Source organism: Coptis chinensis, chromosome 9 (genome assembly GCF_015680905.1).
Source record: "Coptis chinensis isolate HL-2020 chromosome 9, ASM1568090v1, whole genome shotgun sequence".
In the NCBI taxonomy this organism is placed as follows: Eukaryota; Viridiplantae; Streptophyta; class Magnoliopsida; order Ranunculales; family Ranunculaceae; genus Coptis; species Coptis chinensis.
The window spans coordinates 44,806,757-44,831,507 of record NC_141464.1 but is presented as its reverse complement, the minus strand read 5'-3'; the positions used below and the strand labels follow the sequence as shown (position 1 = coordinate 44,831,507).

At 37.8% G+C, this 24,751-nt stretch overlaps 3 protein-coding genes and 2 long non-coding RNA genes across 6 annotated transcripts; 2 read left to right on the top strand and 3 right to left on the bottom strand.

Annotated features, from left to right (window-relative positions):
* The first annotated feature begins 949 nt into the window (after window positions 1-949).
* LOC147476227 (uncharacterized) lies at window positions 950-1,724 on the top strand. The gene is made up of 2 exons (XR_015208560.1): window positions 950-1,142; window positions 1,252-1,724. It is a non-coding gene; the product is annotated as an uncharacterized LOC147476227 (long non-coding RNA).
* A 2,917-nt stretch (window positions 1,725-4,641) lies between these two features.
* Window positions 4,642-8,019, bottom strand: LOC147476226 (uncharacterized). Of its 2 annotated transcripts, none has more exons than XM_086583762.1 (7): window positions 7,861-8,019; window positions 7,620-7,774; window positions 7,436-7,531; window positions 7,138-7,291; window positions 6,882-7,030; window positions 6,675-6,800; window positions 4,642-6,373 (listed from the first exon to the last, which is right to left on the bottom strand). In XM_086583762.1, exons 1-7 carry the CDS (start codon window positions 7,899-7,901, stop codon window positions 5,058-5,060), a joined length of 2,037 nt encoding a protein of 678 aa, XP_086439888.1. In that variant the 5' UTR covers window positions 7,902-8,019; the 3' UTR covers window positions 4,642-5,057. The 2 variants fall into 2 exon arrangements, with proteins under 2 accessions (XP_086439888.1, XP_086439889.1); XM_086583763.1 differs by having other exon boundaries at window positions 7,138-7,288.
* Window positions 8,020-8,135: 116 nt separating this feature from the next.
* On the top strand, window positions 8,136-10,000 carry LOC147476225 (uncharacterized). Its single transcript, XR_015208561.1, has 4 exons — window positions 8,136-8,322; window positions 8,866-9,012; window positions 9,097-9,222; window positions 9,709-10,000. It is a non-coding gene; the product is annotated as an uncharacterized LOC147476225 (long non-coding RNA).
* Window positions 10,001-10,218: 218 nt separating this feature from the next.
* On the bottom strand, window positions 10,219-11,888 carry LOC147476224 (1-aminocyclopropane-1-carboxylate oxidase homolog 1-like). Its single transcript, XM_086583309.1, has 3 exons — window positions 11,305-11,888; window positions 10,687-11,008; window positions 10,219-10,564 (listed from the first exon to the last, which is right to left on the bottom strand). The coding sequence occupies exons 1-3, from the start codon at window positions 11,727-11,729 to the stop codon at window positions 10,310-10,312; spliced, it is 1,002 nt and encodes a 333-aa protein (XP_086439435.1). The 5' UTR covers window positions 11,730-11,888; the 3' UTR covers window positions 10,219-10,309.
* A 3,295-nt stretch (window positions 11,889-15,183) lies between these two features.
* Window positions 15,184-16,955, bottom strand: LOC147476223 (1-aminocyclopropane-1-carboxylate oxidase homolog 1-like). The gene is made up of 3 exons (XM_086583308.1): window positions 16,358-16,955; window positions 15,941-16,262; window positions 15,184-15,819 (listed from the first exon to the last, which is right to left on the bottom strand). The coding sequence occupies exons 1-3, from the start codon at window positions 16,903-16,905 to the stop codon at window positions 15,568-15,570; spliced, it is 1,122 nt and encodes a 373-aa protein (XP_086439434.1). The 5' UTR covers window positions 16,906-16,955; the 3' UTR covers window positions 15,184-15,567.
* Window positions 16,956-24,751: the final 7,796 nt, after the last annotated feature.

Below are 24,751 nucleotides of genomic sequence, written 5' to 3'. Positions count from 1 at the left end.
AAACTGGATGCAAATACATCGAACTAACCTCAAATAATAATGCTTAAAAAAAGAAAATGGATGTAATGACATCGAGCTAACCTCAAAGAATCATTAACTAACATGAAATCGAGAAACTAGATGCATAATGTAAAATACAACGAACTAACGAAAAATCGAAAACGGGATACAAATACATTGAACTGACCTCATAGAATAATTAATAGGAATCAAAAGCTGGATGCAACTACATTGAATTAAGCTCAAACAATAATTAAAATGAAATTAAAAATATGATGCATATGCATCGAATTAACGAGAAATTGGAAACTGGATACAAATGTAAGGAATTAATCTAAAAAATAATTAACAATAAATCGAAAATTGGTTGCAACTGAATGGAACTAATCTCAAAGAATAATTGATGGAAAATTGGAAACTTGATGAAATTGCATTTAACTGACCTCAAAGAATAATTAACAAGAAATTATAAAACTGGATGAAAATGTGTTGAACTAACCGAAAAAGAATAAGTAACAGAAAATTGGATATAAATACATTGAATTAATCTCAAAGAATAATTAACTTGAAATTGGATGCAAATGCATTGAATTAACCTCAAAGAATAATTAATGGAAAATCAAAAATTGTATGCAAATACATTGAATTAAGCTAAAAAAATAATTAACAAGAAATCGATGTATGTATGTATAGACAAGTGTTTGGTGATAGACAACTACAAGTATATAGTTTGTCTTTTCGCTATCACTAAGTTTTTGAAAATAAAATAGATTTTAGTATGATCTCTAATTTATCATAAGTAAAAGTTAATAGATAAATATAATATTAATATATTTTTTTTACTTATTAAAGCAAAAATAAAAATATATGTTTTTTTCAAATCATAAGAAAAAAAATATTTTCATATAACGGCACCCGTTCGTAGGACGGGTTCGAAAACTAGTTTGTACTAATAGACAAGCAAGTTCCAAAGTACTTATCTCATATGATACTTTGAAGTTTGAATGGGCCTGGCAACACCCAACGGAATGAACGGAGTCCTTGGCTGTGAGGAAGGCTACTGTGAGTTTAAAATCCCTCTCTGGGATAGTGGGTAAGATCAAGCTTGCGTACACGATACTCACTCTTCCACCCTGGCAGAGGTAAAACTTCTAATAGTAGGTTTTAAATAAAGTTATTATGCCTACTTTATCGCTTTGCTTAAGAATAAACTGATTAAAGCAGTTTCACTCTTTTGCTTTTATTGTCCAGCTTGAAGCTCACGGGGAACTTCTTTTCTACAAAATACATGAAGAATACTGTTGGTTCCTCAAGTTTGCCAAAGCAAATGAAAGTCCAATTTTATCCAATGGATGAACTTCCATGCTACACGGGTGACCTGGATGAACTGGAAGATAATGATTTGGATGATGTAGATGAAGATACTGAAAATGGAGGTCCCAACAGACCTGTAGGAGCAGCTGATATATCAGTGGACAGCATACCAGGTTATAATCATAATAGTGTAAAGACGGTACATGACACACTGAATTTGGACAAAAATGATGCAGTAAGACAGACAGGAGACCGTTCTCCCTAGGTGGAGATCAGGCAGATGCTTGGGTTCAAAACAGAGACATCCTTGGGTTGACTGACAGAAGTAGGTTGTCCACCAGTGGACTTCATGATACTGAAATCAGCTCCATACTACCAAATGACTTATCGACTGGTAGTCATGTCGATGGTAGACTCTACTATTCTCTTATTGATACCCCTGTGAAGACCATTTTTTCAGTACTTCTGGCTTTGGCTCATTACAGTCAATTAACCATTCCACTCGTGGACAAGAGAAGACGGTAGAGTGCAGTTTGATCTTGTCAACACCCCTGTGAAGACACCGTTATCCAGTAACTCAGGCTTCGTTAAGACAGTTGAGCCAGATAAAGTCTTAGACGTGCTATCACCAAATAAGTGTCAACAGACTCCATTATTTGCTGACAAAAATCAACCACCACCTGCTACGAGTCTTCTCACTACACCTAAGGTTGAGGTTATAGATATTCGGACAGAGTTTGAAAGCCAAATTCTCCGACTTAGCAAAATGGGAGAAGAATTTCTACCCAGAAACACATAAACAATCTCATGTCGTTGGCCAAATCGGTGGGATATCCCATGCAGGTCGACGCAAATACGCTGACAAGAACCTATGGGTATTATGCAAGTTGTCAGGTAGATGTAGACCTATCCAAAAACATCCCAAAACGAATTTTTGTAGAGGCAAAAGACAACGAATTTTGGTAGACAATAGTAGTAGGCAAATTGCCCAAGTTTTGCAATCACTGCAAAATTGTGGGGCATTTGGTGGGCGACTGCAAAAAGCTTAAGTCTGCCATTACACAGGATAAGAACAAAGGAGTGGTGGTCGACAACACTCCCAAAGATGGTGGTAACAATATATAGAGAAAGAATAGGAAACAAAAGCAAGGGGGAAAATGGACTGAAGTGCAAAATAAAAACAATAACCAAGAGGCTGGCTCCTCAAGGGGTGTTGAGGCAGGCACAATCACAACTCAGGTTGTAGACGCGGTCATAGCAAGCAACAAGCTCCAAGTGTTACATGAAACGGAGGAAGGGAACATCGGATTATAAGAGTTTGAGGCTGGAGAGATTCAAGAGAATATACCAATATCTATTACTGAAGATAGGCCTATTACTACAGATAGCTAGGTTTATCTATGCCCAAACTGTAACGCCTCAGGTTGCAAGTGACCACCTGGCAATCAAAATGGCTGAGAATTTTCTCCAAGCAGTTGAAATAGAAAGTACAGATAAAGAAGCTCGAAGACATGAGATTGTATAGCAAGAAAATGGGATGGTGGACAACATTACTGGGCATTTGGATGCATCACTCACAAAGCAAGAACAAGGGGCTGTTGATTCTGAGGCAGAGCAAGTCTTACAGCTGATGGAAAAACAAATTCCACCAGATAAGGGGCTCTATAATATCATATTTCCATCCAATCAAGTAAGAATTCTCGACGGCTCATTTAACTTTAAATGATCACAAGGCCAAACTGTTTGGAAGAATGTGGAACTGGATTACTAAAGAGCCCCTGTACCTTCATCAAAAGACGAAGAATACAAATAGCACAAACAGTCAAACAGATAAGTGAAACATCATAAACAAAGGACAGCAATCCAACACACCTCTGTCACTCTATGTTTAAATGAGGAGGGGGGAGTATTTCAAACCTCAGCACAAGTGTTAAACTGAACTGCATTGCAACACATTATTGACATGTAAACAACCGGTTGATGACTTGGTGAGGTGGCTGGGGACGAATTAACTGGGTCTGGATGGACCATCTCCCTCCTCAAGCATGAATCATTGTCTTCCAGTATGTGGTCATGGACGCCAATATCTATATTCCGCCCTAGACCCTCAGGTGCTAACAATTACAGAAGGTAGACAGTAGCCTCAGCTCATTGTTTACAATATCAGGCATCAGTCCAGCAGCTGATTATCAAGATATATAGCTAGCCGCCACAGCTGATTTTTCCGCTATACTGGTACAGATCCGTTGTGAAAGAACACCTGTAGAGTGTACTTAGTCCTGCAGCCAGTAGAAGAACGAACAAAAGTTCCTCTACATAGACACAGTCATTCATCTTCAACAACAATTTGGTAAAGCACATCCATCTTTTTCGATCTTGACCACTTCATTACAATTTACACCTATCAAGCTTCTTTCACAAATAGTTCAAACACGTTTATAGTCCTCAACACCTCACTAAGTTCCTCCATAGGTGCCTCTGTTTCCTCTTGTTCTTTTAAGGGAAGGAGATATTTTTAACTGCAAGACACTAGCCAATCAACGAAAACACAGAAAACAGACAAATAGAAAAAAAAAAAACATTTCGTGTAATTGTTATATCAGATACCACCTACATCTTGATTCAAATACATAATGTTTTTCTATTAATGAGTATCATTACCATTTTCCCTGGTCTAACTAATCCCTATGCAACTTCTGCAGCAGTGTTGGCATCTGCAATAACATCAACTTGCCTTCCCATTACCGGTCCATCCAAAAGTACATAAGCGTGAGCTACTACAGCTATGTGACATCCCATATCACTGCCAACAACTCAAATCCATCAGCATTAAAACAAAATAATAATTCAAATCACTGGGTATTAAACACTTACGTCTTCAAAATATCCACAGCTACCAAAACAGAATCATCGCTAGCAAGTGGAGAAAGTGACACAAGGCATTGTTCACAGATAAGCATGTCAGAAAGGCCACTTCCCTCTTAATCTTCTTCTTAACATTCTTGTACACATTTCGGGATGGAGTGATTTTCATGAAATGATATTAGTTAATATTTCGTCTTCGGAAAGAGAGGAGCCATTGGTAGATACTTGTTAGTAGCTTTGTAATACCCAATACTGCACAACATTTAGCTTGATATTGGCTTACAAAGTTCTTGACAACTTTGGGTCAGGTGAGGATAAAACCATCAGAGACAATGCATTTTGATGTGGTAAACATGTACTGTTTGTCTGTTGTCTCTACCACCCGTAATTCCATCACCACAGCCTTGAGGTCGTGCACATTGAACATTCAAAAACCACAGGGTAGAATTACTCAGAAAGATGTGGATCGGAACTGGATTACTGTAAAGTCTGTATTTTGTTTTTCAAGAAGATGAAGATTATTGAAAGTACAAGAAAAGGAGAAAAAAACAGAACAACAAAACAAAAATGAAGGAAAACAATTAAATACACCATAAAGAAGCAAGAATAAGTTTAAAAAGTGAACAGAGATATACACGCAGAACCCCAGTAGAGACAATGGCAAACCTAAACAAGTGATATACTGAACTGCACTTTTGGTCCTTGATTCTTCTTTCGTGTAGCCTACACAAAACACAGTCCAACTAACACACGAAAAATGCCCAGCTCATCCTTAAGGCTGCAGCAGAAGGTGCCCCTGCTACCAAAAGAATATTATACACTATAAGCACCGCATGGCATCAAACCCTCAACTTTAGAAACCATCTGATAGCTTAAATTTAAGTTGACGTGGGCGAAAAAACCGATGATGTGGTAGGTCCATTAATATTCGTAGAACCACCTGCGCTTGCGCTTGAGGACTCACAATACGGATAGAACGGGTTGGGAGGCGATGGAAGTTGTATATTCCCAAGAAGTACCTGCACCACAACGCTCATCAGTGGTCTGTCATTGGGCCTGTACTGAGTACACCATAACGCAACTGTAGCTAGTGTCTTTGCTTTTGATTTATCCTTTTCCTTGATGCCACAATCATCCAATATTTCATCGAGTTTCCCAATCTTGAATTTTTCCCAAACTTGTCCAGGTAACCAAGTTTCGCCATCAAGATTACTCCTCCTCCCCAAAATTTCAAATAACATCATGCCAAAGCTGTAAACATCACTTTTGGAAGTTACTGGCATTTGCATCCACATTTCTGGGGCAGCATAGCTACGGGTCCCTCTAAACTCAACCACAGATATCTTGCTTAAATCTCTTTGAGAAACCTTAGCCATTCCAAAATCTGAAACTTTAGGAGAAAGTTTTGAGTCGAGAAGCACATTACCAGGCTTTACGTCATAGTGAATTATTTCATGAACACAACCCTCGTGCAAGTAAGAAAGTCCTTTTGCTGTTCCGATTGCAATGTCATACAAATTCTCCCACTGTAGATTAAGGTAGTTCTCATATAAAATCTTATCGAAAGATCCATTGTCCAAGTACTCATAGATGAGTGCTTTCATATTGGCCTCAAAACAATACCCGTAGAGCACAACTAAGTGTCGATGCAAAGTACTACTCATTGTTCTCACTTCAGCCATGAATGTGAACTCCATGACATCCATCGCAATGCCCTTTAGTTTCTTGACGGCTACTTTCACACCATTAGGTAATGTTCCTTTAAATACATCTCCATACGCACCAGAACCTATTTGACCACTGAAATTTTCAGTAATGCTTGTCAGGTCCTTATGTGAATATTGTTGTATTTTCTTTCTTCCAAGCTCACCTAATAACATCTCAATTGAGTTTGAGCTTCCACTGGCTCCTTTAAAAACATCCACAACTTTGACAACTTCAATCACTTTCTCTTCCACTTCCTTCTCCGTCGCAATGACAACTTCTACAGGCAACTCTTCATGAGCAGTCTTACTTTTACCATCCTCAGTCACCGATTGTTTTTCAATCTCTGTAATAGGTACCCCCTTACCAACATTCTCAGTTTTAGTATCCCCAAGCTTCAATTGCCTTTCCAGCTGTATGGCAGCATAATTTTCCTCTCTGTCCTCACTCTCTACTGTCTCTCTGAATAATTGCATAAAGGTGTCGCAATCTGAAAGAAAATGCTTGTGTATGTCATTATGATAAAAAGATACTATTAAAAGTACAAACGTTATGAACTCAAGGAACCCTCCAATTGCGTGAACAAGCAATTAAAGACAGGCCTAGATAGGCACAGAGACTTATACCTGAGTAGGAATATTTAGAGGTTTCTTCTAGAAATAATTACTTAAAACCATCCTTTAAGCCATCTCAATCTCATATTAGAATTGAACATCATGAAAATGAAAATGATCTGATGATTAGAAATCTATAGAATACGGAGATGAACAGCAACAAAAAACAATACTCACTTTCCGCAGATCCGAACTGGATACGAAAGAGCTTCTCCTTTGAGTCTCCCTTAGAAAAATCAGTTGCAGCCCAGACACAGGATGTATAGTTTGATGCGTGTACATCCACTAACATTCCGGAAGAAACTGAAACAAGGTAGAATATATATAAAAAAAAAAACTCAAATAAATGAAACAACATACATAACACAGATAAGCAGATCTTACTTCGATGATTCACATAGATCTTGAGCGACTTTGATCTCATAACCAATCGAACTTTTCCAGTTATTTTGTGCTTCAATAGCTTTACGGTACCAGGACATAGTTTCTTCCATTGATCCCCTTCTCTTTCAAATTCATAAAGCTTTGAGCTCCTATAAGTCAACGACCAAAAAGACAAGCACATAAGAAAGAATGTACTGAAAATAATCTAAATTCTAAAGCCAGGGAATTAAAACAAGGTGATCATAGCCTAGCTTACATTTGAAGAAGCACATCTTCATCTTCTTCACCAGTTATTATATGTTCGAAAAGCTTCCCTTGTTTTTCCAGTTGTATGGAAGCATCATATTTCTTCATCTTCTCACTCTCTACTGACTCTGCCTCTCTGAATATTCGTGCAAATTTCTCCGCTGCTGAAAGAAAAAGGCTGGCCTATGTTAATATTGATAAGAGGATACTATTAAGAGTTTAAAATCACATATTAGTAGTTTTAGTACACTGATGCCTGTACACATAGAGCTAGCATTTGTGAAATTCAAAAGCATGATCTAACTCACTCTCGTCATAGGGGAACTGGGAAGAAAAGCGATACTGACTTGTATCCCAGTAAAAATAACGATCCCTAGTACTCCACAGTCCCATTCCCGAAGATACTGAAACAAAACAGAATACAGTCTATAAACACAATCTCAAATAGGCCAAGTAAATTCAAATAAGAAGAAACAGTAAAAGAAGTAACACTTGGATGATTTGCGTAGATGCTGTTATGCCCGAACCACCGGTCTTCTATCATACACAATCGAACATTTCCCAATTTTTTGTGCTTGAAGAGCTTCACACGACCCCAACTTTTCGATCCTTTAATGTTATATCCTTCATACTTTATATATGCGCCCCTACACAAGTGATCAAGCGCCAAAATATATATATATGTGACACAGAAAATAAAGTGAGTACTCTATATTTATTGAAGTTAACTTACTCATCGAAAATCACATCTTCATCTTCACTTTGGCTGGCCATTAATCACAGAGTCAAAGAGTGACTTCGGAGAGATGAAATGATAGAGTTGACTTGTTGGAAACTTTTTTGTTTTTTAAACCTGTTTTGCCTCGTCTTTTACGACTCGGCCGGTTCAAATTTTTGCTCATCAGCTTGTTTACAACAGAGGCTGGGTCGGACTATCTTTTAGAAGCAGTGATTGTTAATTCATGTGCATTGTCTACCAACAACACCAGAAGTGGAAATGCATTCTGTAAATCAGCAGAATTATTGTTAACAACTGGTAAAACTACAGAGACTCATAACAGTGTTAAGCTTGGTAATGCTTTAACCAAAGGATCAGTTATTCATCCCCCTCTCAGTGTTGGGGTTTAATCCGATACCAATCGATCTCCACACAAATAATTCTAAATATCAACTAAAGAAATGCGCTGAATCGAAGGTATGATAAGTACATAGTTTTATTTTCCTTCAGCTCCAATTTAGCTTATGCTAAACTTTAGGTTTAGATTAGAGTTGATAGTCCGTAGATATGGAATGGAGACGGATAATTCTGAAGACTCGAGAAGTCACCGAGTTACAAAGTTTTTCATTAGTTGTTTTATGGATTTTTGGTGTTTGTTCCCTTAAAGCATGTTATATTAATTGATGTACATACCCATGACAATTACTTTGGCTACTTCACTTGGCTAACTTGAGCGATGTATAATGGTTCTTTTGGATATGGCTTGAGAGTTGGGCATGGTTTATTGTGAATTAGCAATAGCTTCTGTAGTTTGTACCCGTGGCTTAATGATATAGGGAAACTATGGAATCTTCTCTGTCATTTGCACTGCAAGGGCTTACACCCAAGGTATTCACACCTACTTACTACTGCATGGATCACTGTTTCCGTTGGCACTTTATTCATGGTACCCCCAGGAGCACCAATTCTTCATGTTGGTTCAGTTTCTTTATCTAATTCTGCTTTACATTTGTGATGCAGGTCCGTGATAACAAAGTTAGTTTGCTAGGATCCCTGCAGTCATGACTCATGACCACGGATCAAGCTGGGCTCCAGATGTGAGGTCAAGCAGAAAGGTGTCCACTAGTAGTAGAGAACCTTAGCATGGATGGGCAGATGCTTGCGGAGGTTTGTAGAGTTGATAACACGTGGAAAATGGTGATGTTTTTCATAATTATCTAGGTCTTGACAATACTTTTTTCAACTGTTTAGATGTTATGCAAGGAATGTAACAGTTTTCTTGAGATAGCAGAGGCCATTAGAAGCTTGGGTCTTACGATCTTGAAGGGTGTAACAGAAACCCGTGGTGAGAATATGTGAGCCTGCTTTGTGGTTGAGGCAAAATTCTAGCCCATATAGCTTTTGCTGCTGTTAATGTTTTGATAACTCACTTTGCAAACAAGGCATGCATTAATTAAAATTTAGTCTTTATCACTTCACAACATTTGTTAATTTAAATTTCTGTCTACAAAAGCATTCATTTTGTTTATGTATTCCATTACTGTGATCAAGTGTTTCCTCTGACAATGTATTTTGTATTCAGTATTAATGATGAACTTTAAGGTCTCTCATCCGTTGTCATCCTGTACTTTATGTACCTATCTTCTATGGACTAAATCCCCCATAAACCATACCACTAGATGGTCTTAACCATATTTTGGAAGGGTCTATTTTTGGGTGGGTGAGGATGTAACTGAGTTTTGTTTTGAAGTTGTAACATAACTCACAAAAAGGAGTGCAAGTTAAACTTAATTGGATTATGCAGTTGCTATACTTTCTTTTATATCCATTGGGATGTAGATTCTGAATGTAGGCATCTTGCAGGGGAACAATAACAGAGGTATGCACAGGGTGGATGTGCTGTGGTCACTTGTGCAGTTATTGCAACCAAAGCATATAGTCTGAATGGGATCGTGGCTCAGGAATTGCATGCTCGGATTTGGAATTACCTAGGAAGATTGATATGGTTGCTCCTCTATATCTAGTTCAGTGCTCACTTATGTCTGTAAGCCATTCCCATTTATATGTGTGTAGAAATTTTCTCGTCTTTTCTGCTTGAGATTGATTGTTTGTAGTCTGGAAATCATTTGTTGAGAGTTTTTAGAAATATGGGAAATAAAAATAATAGTAAAAAAGAAAATCTCTTTGCGTATTCAAATTGATGTTATCTTTTCCGTCTTAATTTGCTGCCTGTGACTTGGTAAGGGATAGATGCACCAAAACCCTTACATTATTGCCTTATGAATCGATACTTTACATTTTGCCATCCTTAAGGAAACTATTCTAGAGTTGTCCATGACTGAAAATACTGCAATGAGAAGGAAAAAAGAAAAAAGAAAAAAAAATCTGGATATTGCACTTTTGTTTTGGGACAATGCATTTTATTACAACATATGAGTTTCATATGTTTCTCAGTTTTTGTACATTATAACAATTTGAAGAAGTCCAAACCAGGTTTGCCATCGAGACCTTGATGTGCAAAATGGTCCATGTATTCTTTCATCAGGATGTCCCTGTATACAGGGGGATTTTCATCGGATATGAGGTCCTTGATGGGTCCACAAGGTCTTGTGGCCACGTCAAAACGTAAACTCAGAAAGCATGCTACTGAAACTCTTGGTCCAATATGATTAGATAATGCTCTATGCTCTACGCTTTTTAGCTTGTCATTGGAGACAATCTGCATGGAAAAGAAATATCAACATTTAGTTTAAACTCCATCAAGATTTGGGTGAGACCATCTAGCACCAGCTCTTTATTGTTTTGTATTAGGATGTCTCTTTAAACTCCCCATAAACATACCTGGAGAAGATCCCCAATGTTTACAACAAGAGCTCCTGGAATAGGATGGATATCAACCCATTGTCCTTGGTGAAGAACTTGAAGGCCACCAATGTTGTCTTGGAGAAGAATACTGAGAACTATGGGGTCTGTATGCCTTGCAGCTCCAATAGTTAGTTCTGGTTCAGGACACGCTGGGTAGTAGTTACAGATTAAGGAACATGCTTCAGCACCTTCCATTTGCTTTAGAAAGTTTGCTTTGAGCCCAAGACCCTCTGATAGTAAATCGAGTAGCACATCTCCTAAATCTGTAACATGTTTTGTGTACTCAATGGTTGTATCCCTGCACATTATATAACAAGATATTTGTCGAGATCTTCTGAAAGCAAAACTTGAGACTAAATTTTCACTCGATGTATGTGGGGGACTTATGCATGCCATATAGTCTATAGACATAAATTTATTGGAACTCAAGGCATGGTTGTGGCTGAAAGTGTCTTAGGAGGCACATTAGCATAGTGAAACATGTTTTCACGATTGAATTTGACAGAGATGTTTCTAAGCAGAGGCAATTGTATTAGTATCATTGTTTTCCTACTTACATTTGAGATTTTCAGTAAATTCTAGATTTAGTCATACCTGCAGATGGTTGGCATTTCCTCTGGATTTATAGGTTCAGGAGTTGACATTAAAAAGGTTAACGTGTCTCTCCAACTAGCTGCTTTTGATGTATAAAGATCAAAGTTGCTATAGAACCTGACTCTTACCTTTGTATCACGACTGTACCATTCTTTCTTTACCTCATTATTTAGGTCATGAAATTTAGCCACCCCTTTAATCATCCCTTCCATTACACTTGAAGGCACCCCATGGTTCACCACTAGAAAAAATCCCCACTTTTCTGATGCACTTAATATCTCCTTAACAATCACCTGCTGCATTCCCTTGTCATCTTTGATGCCTTGAAGGTCTATGATGGGAATCTGGAAGTGTGTCAAATCAGAATCTGACTTCCGATCGAGTTCATTTGATGGCCTGATGAAGATCTTAGGGACTTTAAGCATGCCCGAGTCAACAAGTCCTTTAACACCAGTTTTGGTATCATCAAAAGCCTTTAGCTCCTATGCCCTGTTGTATTCTGTCTCAACTATGGAAGATGGAAGAAGACTGTCACTGCTGATCACCATTTTTTTTCTTTGACTTTCTTCGGTAGAGAGGATAGCAAGTATGTCTGAATTGGATAGTTATTATGTAGTTGTAAATGCAATAAGAAGTCTCCTTGATTATTATATTCACATATTGATTACCCCATTGGAATCATATTTAGGTGAAAGGAAGTATTATATAACTTGAGTTGATACTAATTGATGCTTATAAGCTGAAGAATTTGATTATAATAATAGGACCAACTAACAACTTCCATGTTACTTAAACTTAGTAAATTACCCAAGTTGTTAGATGCATACAATTGTTGTTGTATAACTAATACGATGTGCAGTGGGGAGATCTCCTGGGAGAGGAATTGCTCACCTGCAAAGAGTTTTCCTAAATATTTCCTAAGTGCAGGGGGAACTTCTTTATTGGAGAGGGACACATTATTAACTGCAAGGCTACAGTAAGTATTTTTATAAACGTACTTTTATATATTAGGGCTTTGGTAGTCGGAATTTCTTAAGATGTCAACCGAAGTATTGTTTTGTTACCCTGAACTATTCCAATATACGAAACTTCCTAGCATATAGTTTCTTGTTGAAGCCACATGAGAGAAAGACAATAGGTGACTCCTTGTGTGATTTCGAAACCACCTAGACTAAAACGATATCGGAGTTAAAGTTATGTCAAATCCCAGATCAATTTGAGGAAATTCCACTTTCCCTGGAATGTTGTTAAATACGATGGAGTTCACATACGCATCCTTGGCCAAGTATTTGGTGATCTAAGATATCAGATGTTTGCACGATATATTTATGAGTAATATTACCTATTTATTCTTGTTAAGGTTTTGGCCCTTTACAGAGGAGTTGGAGTTGGGGTTTTCCTCCTGATTATAGATTTTTTGCCACATCAATAAATTATATCTAGATGTGACAGAGATACGACATAATAAATATAAATTCGTTTCCACGGTGTTAGCAAGTAGCGCGTTTTAAGAAAATCCGTAGCAAGTTGAAGTGTAATAACAAACATATATACATACAGTAATTTTAATTCATGTAGTTGGTGAGAATAGTTACTATATAGGGAAAGATTGATATCAAAACTTACACTTCTTGCCGCAGACTACCATTTTACTTCTTACTATACAAACTGTACTCATAATGAAGCAGCCTTCACCTGACTTGTCCATTGCCAGTGAGCCTTTCCCTTTGGGCGCAGCCATTTTGTTTCTTGTTGTCCAGTTCACAACTTGAAATAGTCCAAACCAGACTTGCCATCAAGACCTTGAGAGAAAAAATGATCTACATACTCTTCCATCAAGATATCTCTGTAAACAAGGGGATTTTCATACGAAATGAGGTGCTTGATTGGTCCACAAGGTTGTTGAGTTTTGGGGTAAGGAAGCATGCTACTGATACTCTTGGTCCCATACGATTTGCTAATGCTCTATGCTCAACACTTTTAAGCTTGTCATTAGAGATAATCTGCAATAAAAACACGCATTTACCATTTAGTTTATAGTGAATAATCCTTGGGATCAGTTCAGCCTCATAGTGTTAAGGTGCTGTAATGTCACTTTACTATCTCAGAAAATATACCTGAAGCATATCTCCAATGTTGACTACAACAGCTCCTGGGATTGGATTGATATCAACCCATTGATCTTGATGGAGAACTTGAAGGCCACCTATGCTGTCTTGGAGAAGAGTAGTGAGAAACACGACGTCTGTATCCAGTGCAATACCTATAGTCAGCTCTGGTTCTGGACATGCTGGGTAGTAGTTAGAGACTAACGTGCATAATTCAGCATATTCGTTATTCTTTAGAAAATTTGTTTCAAGCCCAAGACCTTCTGACAATAATTCGAAGAGAGTATCTCCCAGCTACGTAACATGTTTGCGTATTCATTAGTTGGCTCTCTGCAATTCAGGTAACAAGTCGTCAAACGAATTTTTCACAACACAATGAGCTCATCAATCTTAATTTCCATCCTACACTCAAGGAACCTGTTTGAGTAAATTTGACTGGGGTTTCGTAGCCACATAAGATGGAGTAGGGTAATTGCTTCTTAGATGTTTTTGTTCATACCTGCAAATTGGCAACTCATCTGGATCTAGAGGATCAGAAGCCAACATTGAAATGGACAAACTGTCTCTCCAATTTGCTGCTTTTGACGTATAGAGATCGAAGTTGCTAGTGAACTTCACTCTTTTCTTCCGATCACGACTATACAACTCTTTCTTTACCTCATCATCTTGCTCATGAAATCTAAGCACCCCTTCAATCATTGATTCCATCACACTTATAGGGACTCCAAGATTCACAACTTGGAAAAAGCCCCAGGTCTCTGATGCACCAAGTATCTTATCAACAATATTCCGACACCATAGTTTGTCGTCTTCAATACCTTTAATGTCTATGGTAGGAATTTTGAAATGGCTGGAATCTGACTTGTGAATTGTGATCAAGTTCAGTTGGTGCCCTGATGAAGATCTTAGGAACTTTCAGTATGCCTGAGTCAACTAGGTCTTTAACACTAGTTTTGGTGTCATCAAATGCCTTAAGTTCTTCAACTCGGTTGTACTCTAACTCAACTATGGGAGATGAAGGAAGGGGTTTGCTGCTGATTACCATTCTTTCTTTCTTTGTTTCTTTCGTGATTTTCTCGGATTTAGTTCGACAATTGTTATACAGAATTTGTCAAGAAAACTTGTTATTGTCATATAATATTCCCGTAAGGATTACCTCATTGTCATCATACTCAAGGAACCAAGTATCATTGACTTTTTGGCTCTTTGTAATTTGTAGTGCCTTTTTTAATGGTTTTGAATGGAAGAAATCGGAGGAATGGTAATACACAACTCCCTTAAAAACCTCCCTAAAAGATATCGTTGGAACTAAGATTCAAGTACATGCACTTGTGGATTCAGGTAACTGATCGAGTTATGACATTTGTTGATATCTTATAGAAAGCTAAAGAACCCGACAACGATAAGATGACTAACAAGTGACTTTCCGCCTACAAATATTAGCCAGTTCGCTGGGCGAATGTGATTGTTATTACATATGAAAACCATGTGTAGATGGGGATATGCTGGAATAACTCTAAAGTCTAAACGCTTGAGGGGAAAGAGCATCCCATCCCATGGTGACTTCTCGCATCACAGGAGCCCCTGAGCTCCCATGCATTTCTTGGTTGGACAAACCCAACCGGCGGTTTCTGAAAAGGCTCTCATTATTTTATTAGAGAAAGTAGCTGAGAGCAAGGAGCATTGATTTGCTTTCATGAACAGCGTTCTCAGCCGTGCAGCTCCTGTTCTTGCAAGTTCTAAGTTCTAGGTCTCGAGTTACTACAGACAATAGTTTTAATTCATTCAAAATTATTGCTCAATTGGGAATAATTGTAATCGAAAAACATACACTTCTTCCAGCACACTACCACTTTGGTTCTTTCTATCATACAAACAGGCATTCATAGTGAAATAGTCTTAACCTGACTTGCGTCGCCGCCCTTTCAGAAACGAAATGAAACTTTAGTCTGACACTGATTATTTAGAACTTTTTTGTCCGTTTGAAACTTGGTCTGACATGATTGCAAATCTTGTCATCCTTACCAAAATTACTCTTGATATGGGAAACGAATAACTCCACGGGTCACAAGGTAAACTCGGTTACAGTAACCAGATATCATCTGGATTTGAACAATTGAACAATCCATAACCATTATGTTTCTTGTTGCCGAAGTCACAATTTGAAATAGTCCAAACCAGACTTGCCATCAAGACCTTGAGAATAAAAATGATCAACATATTCTTTCATCAAGATATCTCTGTAAATACGGGGGGTTTCATCTGAAATCAAGTCTTTGATGGGTCCACATGGTTTTGTGGACTTGTCTAAACGTTGGCCAAGGAAGCACGCTACTGACACTCTTGGTCCGTTACGATTAGCTAATACTCTGTGTTCTACGCTTTTAAGCTTGTCGTTCGAGATAATCTGCGTAGAAAACGTTAACATAAACATTTAGATTGAAATCTATCTCTTGTGATTTATTTGATCCATTAATATTAGGTGTGACAGTGTTGCAAAACTGCATTACTGTCTCCAGAAAACATACCTGGAGAAGATCTCCTATGTTTACGACCAGAGACCCTGCAATAGGACTGACATCAACCCATTGATCTTGATGAAGAACTTGAAGACCACCAATGCTGTCTTGAAGAAGAATAGTAAGAAAACCAGCGTCTGTATGCCTTGCAGTTCCTATAGTTAGCTCTGGTTCTGGACATACTGGATAGTAGTGATAGGCTAAGTTGCATGATTCAGTGCATTTCTCTTGCTTCAGAAAATTTGCTTCAAGACCAAGACCTTCTGATAACAACTCAAAAAGAGTATCTCCTAACTTCGTCACATGATTTGCGTAGGCAATAGTTGTCTGTCTGGTAATCAGGCAACAAGTTGTCAAATAAAATTGCAACAAATTAGTTCGCCTGTCTTAATTTCAATTCCTAGCACTCAACAAATTAGTTCGTACCTGCAAACGATTGGCAACTCATCTGGATCTAGAGGATCAGGAGTCAACATAGAAATGTACAAAGCGTCTCTCCAGTTAGCTGCTTTTGATGTATAGAGGTCAAAGTTGCTAAAAAATCTCACTCTTTTCTTTCGATCACGACTATACAACTCTTTCTTTACCTCGTCATTTTGCTCATTAAATCTAAACACCCCTTGAATCATCTCTTCCATCACACTTGTAGGGAGTCCATGATTCACAACTAGGAAAAAACCCCAGTTCTCTGATGCACTAAGAATCCTATCAACGATTTCCTGACGCGTTTTCTTGTCACCTTCAATACCTTTGAGGTATATGATAGGAATTTGGAACTGGCTTAGATTGGAATCCAACTTGTAATCAAGTTCATTTGGTGGTCTGATGAAGATCTTAGGGACTTTCAGTATGCCAGAGTCAACTAGTCCTTTAACACCAGTTTTGGTGTCATCAAAAGCCTTAAGCTCTTCTACTCGGTTGTAAACTGGCTCAACTATGGGAGATGAAAGAAGGGGATCACTGCTGATTGCCATTTTTTCTTTCTCTTGTGATTTCTTGGATAAGTGACCATATAGGTCGATAATTATTATGATTATTATATAGAAATCATAAAAAAAAACGTGTCCTTGCATAAAATACTCCAAGATATCTCATTGGAAATCTTACACGGGGAACCAAGTATTGGATTTTCTTGCTATGTACCAAGTTACAGTGAGTACTTTAAATATTAGGGTGTTGTTAAGAAGTGAGGCCTGGCTTAAATTTAAATACCGCCACCTCATAACTTATTTACCCATTTTTCACCAAAACGGTGAAAAACAAAGTGAAGCTGTGCAATGCAAATGTGAATAAAATATTTCGGACGGGATGTTAGATTCCGTCTTGAGGTTTTTGATTGAGACGGAATGTAACATCCCGTCTGATGACTCAATATGAACAGACGCAAACAGACTCCATTTTCACTTCCTTCCCAGCCAAAATTGCGATTTTCTAGCCTCCATTAACAAGCTTTTGACACAAACTTCCATTCCTAATGACTTATCCACCCCCAATGCATCCCCACTAACCTCACCACATGAAGAGCATTCCCGATGGTTTGGAAATGTCAAAATTTCCAAAAAAAATAGGCAAAAATAATCGTCGTCAAGAACGTGTAATGTGTAGGAGGACTTAAATTAAACTTGGGTTCAATTTTTTCCGCGTTTGTGAAATCGAGGAACATCCACCATTAAGCGTCAACATTGGTCCGACACGTAGCAAATCGAAAGTGGCGGAGTCTCAAGTAAGTTTTTGATTTTTTTTTTATGTTAATTATTATTATTTATGTTAGTTTATATCAAGTTTGTTGTTATGTAATTAGTTTGAATTTGTCGCATTGTTTTAAAAAAAAAAAAGTTGTAATTATATCGTATTGCGTGTTGGTTGAATGTAGGAAGTACACCTATGGAAAGTGCTTGTGCACTTTCAAATGTTGTGTCGTGGTGGCGTTGTACGAAATAAAAAACGGATCCTAATTTTGTCACGGTTACCGACATTATATCCGCCACACCATTTGGAAACTTTTTGAATTCTAATTTGGGATAAAATGATCAAGCGTTGTTGTTTGGGATAGTTGAGCGGTGGTGGCAAACTACCCACACATTCTATTTTCCATGGGGCGAGCTTGGGATTAGATTTCACAATGCTCACGAGTATCCCAATTGGTTATGGAGATGTCGTTCCTTTTTATGAAACTTTAGAGGTTTTTACTACGGCGATGACTTTCTTTGAAGGTTTTGATTTGGTTGAAGATGATGAGCAAGACGGGTTTTTGAGATTATCGGCTGAGCAATTTAAGGGAGCTGAGGAGCTATAAATATGAGTTGGTTTACTTCGAGATATTTGAATAGACTCAAGGAGAAGCCGAAAGACTATCATATTGGTGAGGAGTCGATCCATGAGTATGTACGTGCCTTCCTCTTCTACTTTGTTGGTGCGGTATTATTTGGATATGCTGATAGTTATTTACATATCGGGTGGATGGCCGTTGTCTCAGACGTAGAGAGGATGTGGGATTATGACTGGGGTCAATCCATCTTGCCATACCTTTACCGCTGGCTAGACCTCGCAGTTGAGACAAAAGCTGCTAAAGGCAATTTGTGCGGCTTTGTTTGGATTATACCAGTAAGTCTTATTTATTAAGGTATTGTTTCATTTCATTTATTTATCTAATTATTAATGTTGACATGTTTAAAATATATATATATATATTGATATTGTATTTTATCTATTGATGGCAGTATTGGTGGTACAAACATTTTCGTGTGATACATCCTGTGTTGAAGAGGTTGGAAGAGGATGAGACTCATGACTTGATTCCACGTATTCAAGAATGGGGGCTTCATCGTAGGCAGAGGGGGTATGGGGACCTATATATCGCATAATATTCATAACACTCGTCAACAGATTGAGCTTTTAGGAGCTGCCCGAATTGAGTGGCAACCCTGGGCCGAGCCCTTCATCTTTCAGACCCCTTATGCGGATATTCCAGATGTTCCAGAGAACACTGAGTACCGTAGACTATCCTATATGTGTCATAGAGCAAAGTTTCTTTCTCAGCGACGAATGATACTTATAGGGTCAGTCACTACATGGTACCTTGGGGACAGATGTTGGCGGCAAGTATCTGGAGAGATTGTTATACCTTACCCACCACCCATATATATGACAGCCTCTGATATTCTTCCTGCTGCTCTTTCACACTATAGAGCAAACCCAAATGAGTGGCCAGACGCATCAGCTTTCATTTTTACGGGAGACTATGACTTATATTGGAAGAGGGTTGGTCGAGGTCTCTTGCTAGGTGCGTTATACCGGGGCACCAATTTTGAAGGGGTTACTTCTGGAGCATTAAGGCCCGACATTCATTTTCCAGGAGGAGTGAAATTGCCACAGTCACAGCCCAGGGTGTTTCATGATATTCAGATGCCGCAAAGAACTCCATAGATATTTGATGATGATGACCTTTGGCACTGGAGCATGATTACTTTTCAGGGGCAAGATATGAGAATACCTATTCCACTAGTAGATGTCGTAGTGGTAGCAGATTTGTCGATCTGTTTGAAGCAGTTAGCGAGGTTAGTATGATTTGAATTTATTCATGATTTGTTATTATTAGTATTCACTATAACCCCTAACATGCATTTGTTTTGTTAAACGGGATGAAGTAAGGTCGAGCTCCTTAACTACAACTCTCTCAATTATGCCATCGTGAGTCCTTCATGGAGTCCCTCGTCACAGTTTTGAGTACTTACAAGAAGAGCTTAAATCGAACTTTGCGGAACTTCGAGAGGCGTGTGCAAGAGTTGGAGAATGCTGGAAGTGGACTACCTCAAGCTCAACCTCAACCAGAGAGGCGACAACGACGTAGGGGGGAGAGCTCTTCGATTGAGCATTCTCGTAGGGGGAGGAGGTCTCAGTAAATATTTTTTTGTAGTTTGTAATAACTGTGTGCCATTACTTGTCTTATGGCGTTTGGGATTGTTGTTTGTAATGACTTTTTTATTAGCAGGTTTTTTTTTTTTATGAGTTTTGGATATGAATATGTCATTAAACAAAGAAGGTTATGTCCAAATTTTTTTAGAAATTACAAGTTAGTTTTTTTACCGAGTTTCTGTGTTAGACTTGGGTGTTGTTCATGATTGTTGTTTGTCTTATTTATTATTTTCAAAGTATATTAGCAGGTTTTGGATATGAATATGTCAATAAAACAAATAAGGTTATGGCAAAAAAAAATTAAAAATTTATAAGTTCGTATGTTTCCAAAAATTTCACATTCGTTTCACTCATCTCCTGTCTTTATTGAAACAGAAAATTTTGATGGAATATCACTCATTTTTGCAGGTGGTTTGGTTCTGACAGGTTCTGACAGGAATAGTGTATGGGGATACTGAGACGGAATGTAACATCCCATCTGGTTTTTAAGTCCTTCTCACTGCATCTTTTACTATTCCAAACATTGGAATTATGGATGGGGATGGTGGCCCATTAGAATTATTGAGGGTACATTTGGATACATTTGGATACAATGTGTTGTCACTTGGAGAGTGAACAAAAATCTGATAAAATGTGTTGTCAATTGGACCAAAATCGAAGTATCACATGTGACCTTACCTTTCATATTTCGTTTTACTCTTCTTTCTTTTAGATCAAACAAACAAACATCCATCTTCTTCCCCACAACCAAGATAAAAATAGGAAAAATGTCTAGAGAAGAAAGAATTGCATATAACCAAAGGTTATGGGGATGATCTAGTAGTAACAGTTCGTCTTCAGGTTTTACCGGGTCGTCTTCTGGTACTTCTGCTGAAGATGACTACATGGAAAGAGTAAGAGATGAGCATAATGATATGATGAGGCGAAGGAAGAGGAGGAGTTTGCAGTTATTATCTACTGCTGGGGCATTAATGACTCAAGAAGCCATTGAAATTGAAGATGTGGATACAGACAAACGTGGTGGATCTGTGAAGGGCAGAGAGTACACGTTTAGAGATGGTGGTACGGTGATTTCAGTAAACAAAAGATAATGAGGGATTATTTCACAACACCTTGTAGGTGGCCTCCTCATAAGTGTAGATGAAGGTACAGGATGATAAGAGAGCTTTTTATGTATATGTTGCATACTGTTGCATCATTCGACGATTACTTTAAAGACAAGGTGGATGGATTGGCTCGACAAGCAATTTCTGGGTTACATAAGGGACTAGCTACAGTTGCACAATTAGCAACTGGTTGTTCTTCTTATTCAACGGATGACTATTTACAAATTGGAGATTCCATAGCAAATGTATCTATGAAGCATTGGTGCAAGGAAATAATCACGGCGTTTGAGGAAGAGTACTTGAGACCAATAACCGAGAAAGCGATTAATCGCTAGGATATTAGCTGAAAATGCGGCAAAGGGGTTTTCAAGAATTCTTGGATCAATCGATTTGTATGCCTTTGGGTGTGGAAGAATTGTCCAAGTGGATGGGCTAGAACACATGTAGGGTACAAGAAGGAACCAACTTTGATACTTGATCGGCGATTCTGCGGACAAACATTGTTGGATCCGGCAGCATTGCTTCTTCGGCTCACCAGTTCGCATAATGACATTAACGTGCTTCATTGTTCTCATGTTTTGAATCATTAGAGCAAGGTGAGGCTCTATTTGTTGCATTTAATGTGAATGGTAATGACTATGATATGGGATATTATCTTGCTGATGGTATTTACCCAAAATGGGTCACATTTGTTCAAGCCATTCGTTATCCAAGAAATAAGCATGAAAAGATCTTTACTCAACGTCAAGAAGCTGCAAGAAAGGATGTTGAAAGGACGTTTGGAGTTTTGCAGGCACGATGGCATATTGTTAAGGCTTCTGCGCGTTGTCATAGTGTTGTTGTTCTTGGAGACATAATGAAGGCATTCATTATAATGCATAATATGATTGTTGAGAATGAACGTGAAAGTGGAGTTTGGAATTGGAAAGGTCAGAGGAAAGAAACAATACATGCGCTCTTTCAGGAAGATGATGGTTTTCATTTTGTCTATCAGATGATTGAAGCAAGAAATAAGATCAGAAATGAAGTTACACATACTAATCTTCAAAAGGACTTAGTTGAACATGTTTTTAATTGGACTGACATTGAAGAAACAGCAGATCCGGTACCAATTTATGATCCAAATTGATTGGATCCAGATGAGGGAGAAGGATGGAGGCGAAAATTAAAATGGAAATGAAAGTGTATTTTCTATGTATTTCCTAACGTGAACTATCAAGTTCCAACGTATTTCCTATGTATTTCCTATGCATTTCCTAATGTATTTCCTATGTAATTCCTATAAGTTCTTATGTGTTTAATGAGTTGTGTTTTAATGAACTATATTACAATGTATTTTAATTTTATTGGTAATTGTATTTCTATGAAAATAATTATATTGGACAGAACATACATAGTGCATTAATTAAAAAAACAGTTAGATAAAAATACATAGTTCATTAATTAAAAATACAATGAAATTAAAATACATAGTGCATTAATTAAAAAGACAGTGAAATTAGAATACATCGTGCATTAATTAAAATACATAGTTCTTTAATTAAAATAAAATACTAGATATTCCATAAGCTTAGTTAGAGCTAGAACCACCTCTAGCCCTTGCCCATTCAGCACGTATTTTAGCTTGTTGTTGCTCGATTATAGAAGCGGTATCGGGATGGGGGACACTTGTATCGGTCGCTAAAATCTTAGCTTCATATTGCATCTTTTGAAGCCGATTTTTTTCCAATTGAACCTGATTTTTTTCTGCTTGAATCCGATTTTTTTCTTCTCTTGCCATCACAGTTCTTTGACCATATGCAAGTTCCATTTTCCTAAGTTCTAAGCATTTTTGTGTTTCATTTGCATCCTGTGAAAATGTATCCTCTAAACGTGTAAAGTAACCCTCTAACATACCAACTGATTTTTCTTGGTTCCTTTTGGACTTGGCTTTCTTCGATCTAAGAGGACGCTCCATTTCTTTTGGACGCTGTATTTCTTGAGAACCCTCCAATTCAACTCCACCAACACTTGGTGAATTAGAAGTTGAATCTTCACCATCATTTTTGCGACCTTTTCCCTTTGTGGGGCGGCTTGACCTTGCCTCAAAAATGTTACTCCACTTTGGATTATCCTTGAGTATAACGTAACAATGATAAAGTGAAAAAGCCGATTTTTCTTGTAGTTGGTACGTCATCTTTGCCTCGGACAACTAAAAAATAAAATGGTAGTAATTAGACTAAAATAATCAAATAAAATGGTAGTAATTAGACTAAAATAATCACTAAGACTAAGATAATTAAACTAAAATAATAATTAGACTAAGATAATAATTAGACTAAGACTAAAATGGAAATAAAAAATACACTAAGATAATTAGACTAAGACGGAAATAATTAGACTAAGACTAAGATAATCAATAAATTCCAAATTGACAACGTTGTAACTACCCGACTTTGTATTGTTGTACCACTTGCATGTCGAGCCTCCACCGCATTCACAATTGCAACAAACTTGTTCATCATTTTTGAAATATATTTCCACCTACCGCTAATTGAATCGGAAGACCTATCCGACCCACGTGCTTGATTGAATTCGTTTGTTATACGATTCCAAAATCCTTTTGCATTTTGGAAAGCACCAACAATGGAATCTTCACTAATTTTTATCCAAGCAAGACATAGAGCTTGATCATTGGACATGCTAAAGTGAGTTTTCGCTTTTGCTTGAGTGCTACCACTTGCTTGAGATGCTTGAGTTGATGCCATTTGATATTTTGTTTTTTTTAAGAACTGATTTTAAAGAAGAAGAAATATGATATATGATTGTTGGAAGTGTGAGTTGAAATGAAACAAATGTTGTATATATACCAAAGTTTTTTATTTTGACCGTTTTTACCATTCTGACTTTCTGACCGTTGGTAAATTAGTCGTTAGGACTCCGGACGGGATGTTGGATTCCGTCTGGTGAGTTTTGTAATCCAGACGGAATCCAACATCCCGTCCAAAGTTAACAAGTCAGTCACTATCTCGGTGGAAGGTTTCACCTTGTTTTGAACTGGGGAAAATAGTCACCGGGTTTTTCACCACTGCATTGCACAACATTTTTGGTCCCAACCCGATGAAAAAAGTCACAAACCCCCCTTTTTTCCCTGCATTGCAAATGCTCTTAGGAGCGTCAAGCTGAAACATTGTTTACACAATTACACCCATGATGTTTTATTGTTGAGGCAAGATATTTATCGAAAAACAAAAATTGTTGAGGGCTTTAAGGCAAGATGACAACATGAGAGAGATGAAAGTCACCAAAAAAAAATCTTATAAAAAAAAATATATGTTTTGGACTTTTGGCTACAAGCCGAGACCTATTGGCCTGTCAATAGCCCGGTCCATGGGTCCACTGAAAGAAACCCCACTTCTCTGATACAGTTTTTATTGGGTCTGGGAGCTTATCAAATTGGATTGGGCAACCTCTCAAAAAAATATATATATTACAAGTTTGCCATCAAATTCCAGGCCCAACAACCAATCCAACCGGTCTCGCCATAACGAAACTCTCGGGTCGTTTGAGTGTACACTCAAACGGTCTCGCCATGTCATTTTAATATATACTCAAACGGTTTATCCATGTCGTTTGAGTGTACATTCAAACGATCTCGCCATGTAGTTTGAATGTACACTCAAACGACCTCACCATGTAGTTTGAGCATACACTTAAACGACATCACCATATAGTTTGAGTGTACACTCAAGTGGTCTGCGCATGTCATTTGAGACAAAACTCTTGTTTTTTAGCTAGATGATATGGTGAGGTCGTTTGG